Source organism: Galeopterus variegatus, unplaced genomic scaffold (assembly GCF_000696425.1).
Source record: "Galeopterus variegatus unplaced genomic scaffold, G_variegatus-3.0.2 Scaffold8188, whole genome shotgun sequence".
In the NCBI taxonomy this organism is placed as follows: Eukaryota; Metazoa; Chordata; class Mammalia; order Dermoptera; family Cynocephalidae; genus Galeopterus; species Galeopterus variegatus.
The window spans coordinates 48,573-51,009 of record NW_007734299.1 but is presented as its reverse complement, the minus strand read 5'-3'; the positions used below and the strand labels follow the sequence as shown (position 1 = coordinate 51,009).

At 45.0% G+C, this 2,437-nt stretch overlaps 1 protein-coding gene across 1 annotated transcript in view; it reads right to left on the bottom strand.

Moving 5' to 3' along the window:
* The window catches only part of LOC103608233 (disintegrin and metalloproteinase domain-containing protein 19-like), a gene marked incomplete at both ends in the record, with an annotated part of 81,063 nt that overhangs the window by 44,311 nt on the left and 34,315 nt on the right, over positions 1 to 2,437 (bottom strand). Inside the window, one exon of the mRNA XM_008592684.1 lies at positions 1,797 to 1,875. Coding sequence (XP_008590906.1) covers positions 1,797 to 1,875 — 79 coding nt within the window. The remainder of the gene's footprint in view (positions 1 to 1,796; positions 1,876 to 2,437) is intronic.

Sequence of the window (2,437 nt, the reverse complement as noted above, 5' to 3'; positions counted from 1 at the left end):
AGCTGTGGGTGCAGAAGTAGCAGAAGCCAAACTCAGAGGAGGGTGTTTTGTGAGGTTATAACGGCTGGGGGCTTTCAAGGCACGCCTGTACTCACCCCTGAAGGCAGAGAAGAGAGGTCTCAAAAGGGGAGGAGAAGTTCTCGCCAAGGGCATGGAGGAGGTGTGGAATCACAGCTGGATAGCCTCCCAGAGAGAAGACACAGCTCGACCTGCCTGCTGCAGGCACTGGCCACACCACCAACTCCTTCCTGACCCAGGAACGTCTTGTTGAAGACAGTGGCATTGATCTTCACATCTAGCAATCTAACCTAGCCCCTCAGCTACCCACTTAGTGTGCTCTAGATCTCTTAGATCATCAAAACTTAACTTTCCTGTGTCCCTGTCCCCATTCAGGGATAATCTGATAAACCAGTCTGAGCTGTTAATGACTGATAGTAGATGTCATTGTCTTGTTAGACATTTGCACTCTAGCAGGGATTTTTTAAAAAATGGGCCATGTGGGAATCTTGGGATCCACAGGAAGCTGCCAGAGGAGTACTGAGGCACAAGGACCTTTCCTGCTGTCTCCTCACCACACCTCCCAGATCTGTATGCCTCAGAAGTCCATTATGTCCTGCCCCAAAGGCAAAAGACCACTGCCGCCCCTGCCAGGGTCCTCCTTCCCTTCTCCTTCACCCATCTCATCAGACTCTGAGAAGAGTCACTCTAATCCAGGGTTTCTCAACTTGGGCTCTACTGACATTTAGAGGTGGATAATTCTCTGTTGTGGAGGGTCTGTCCTGTGCATTGTACTATGTTTAGCAGTATCCCTGGCTCCTACCCTCTAGATACCAGTAGCTTCCCCCCACCAATCATGACAATCAAAACTGTCTCCAGGGCCGAACCCGTGGCTCACTCGGTAGAGTGCAGCNGTGCACTCACTGGCTGAGTGCGGTGCGGGCGACACCAAGCCAAGGGTTGTGATCCCCTTACTGGTCCAAAAAAAAAAAAAACTGTCTCCGAACATTGCCAAATGTCCCCAGTGGGCGGGGGGGTTGAGAACCACTCCTGGTTGAGAACCAGTGCTCTGAGCCTACAAATTCTAACAGGCATCCTATAGGAAGAGCTAGCAAACTATTAAATGGGTATAATCCACTACCTTAAATGTCCACCAACGGGGTGTGGTGAAGCATAGATGTATCCATCAGAAAGACCATTTGAAAGACAAATGGTCATTTGACAAAGACAAATTTGTCATTTTCTAAATGACAAATTTTTGACTTTGTGCAAACATCCCTACACAAAAACAACTCTGAGGGGAAAAATGTCCAATATGAAGATAGCCGCAAAATTTAAAAAAAAAACCTTCATAACTTAAAATCACATTTAAAAGGCAGATTACAAAATTCGTATGCACAGTGATTACAACTCTGTAAACCTTATACATCCATTAAAAAAAGGATTGATGTTAGGTGTTTATCTAACTGGGGGAGACAACAGGATTATGGCTAAATCATTTCTTTTACTTAAAGTTTTGTTAATATGTGGGTAATTAACATAAAGCAGAGAAAATGTATGCATCATGATGATTTCTAACAGTTTCAATCAGACGCAATTACTCTAAAATATTCTATTTGTTTATTTGACCATTTTAACAAGCAAAGGAGAGGGAGAACTTCTGTTTACTCCCTTGGTCTTCAGTCTGGGGAAACAATCCCCGCAGAGAAGGGACCAGCCCTTCATGCATCTCCTCAGTTCCCGGGAGTGGTACTGGGGTAGGGCAGCTGCTGGGTAGACATTGGTTGACCTGAGCTTACCTCAGAGTTCAGCGTGGAGGTTTGAGGGTTGCCACTTGGAGTATAGTGGGTTTCTGTGTAGGTTGGAGCAAAAAGATGCCTGCAAAAAATAAAAACAGACTTATACGTCTTTGGTTGGTGAATGCCATCCTCCTGGTAACAACAGCCAGTGATTTTAATTCAACCAGGCAGGACCCCCCCAAGCAACTTTATGCAGAAGAAACTGGACAGCCATAAGGAAGAAGTTTGTTATTAATTTTATGTTCATTGGGATAGTCACTCCAGCCAGATGGAGTTGACAGAATGAAAGCAATGAACTTAACTTTTCTTCTGGGTCCTGGGAAAATACACATACAAACACATACACAAGATTTCCCAGGGTCTATGGACCCTGTTGGAGACTTTAATTGATTGTGCCAGCATTGCATCCACCAAATTTTAAAATCAGCACAGAACTTTTTCTTTAAGAAAATAACCTCTTCCCTGTTCATGTTATGGTGAGATTGTCAATGAAGGTGTCCTCCCTGACCTTGGCCAAGAGGTTGCCCATGTTTCAAGCTAAGCCAATGGAGAGATGTTGCAAGGTCTGTATAGATGGAAGTAATATGTCTGCTCCTGCTACATGGGTTCCCAGGGCTGCCTTTGCCTGTCCTTTCTGAAAC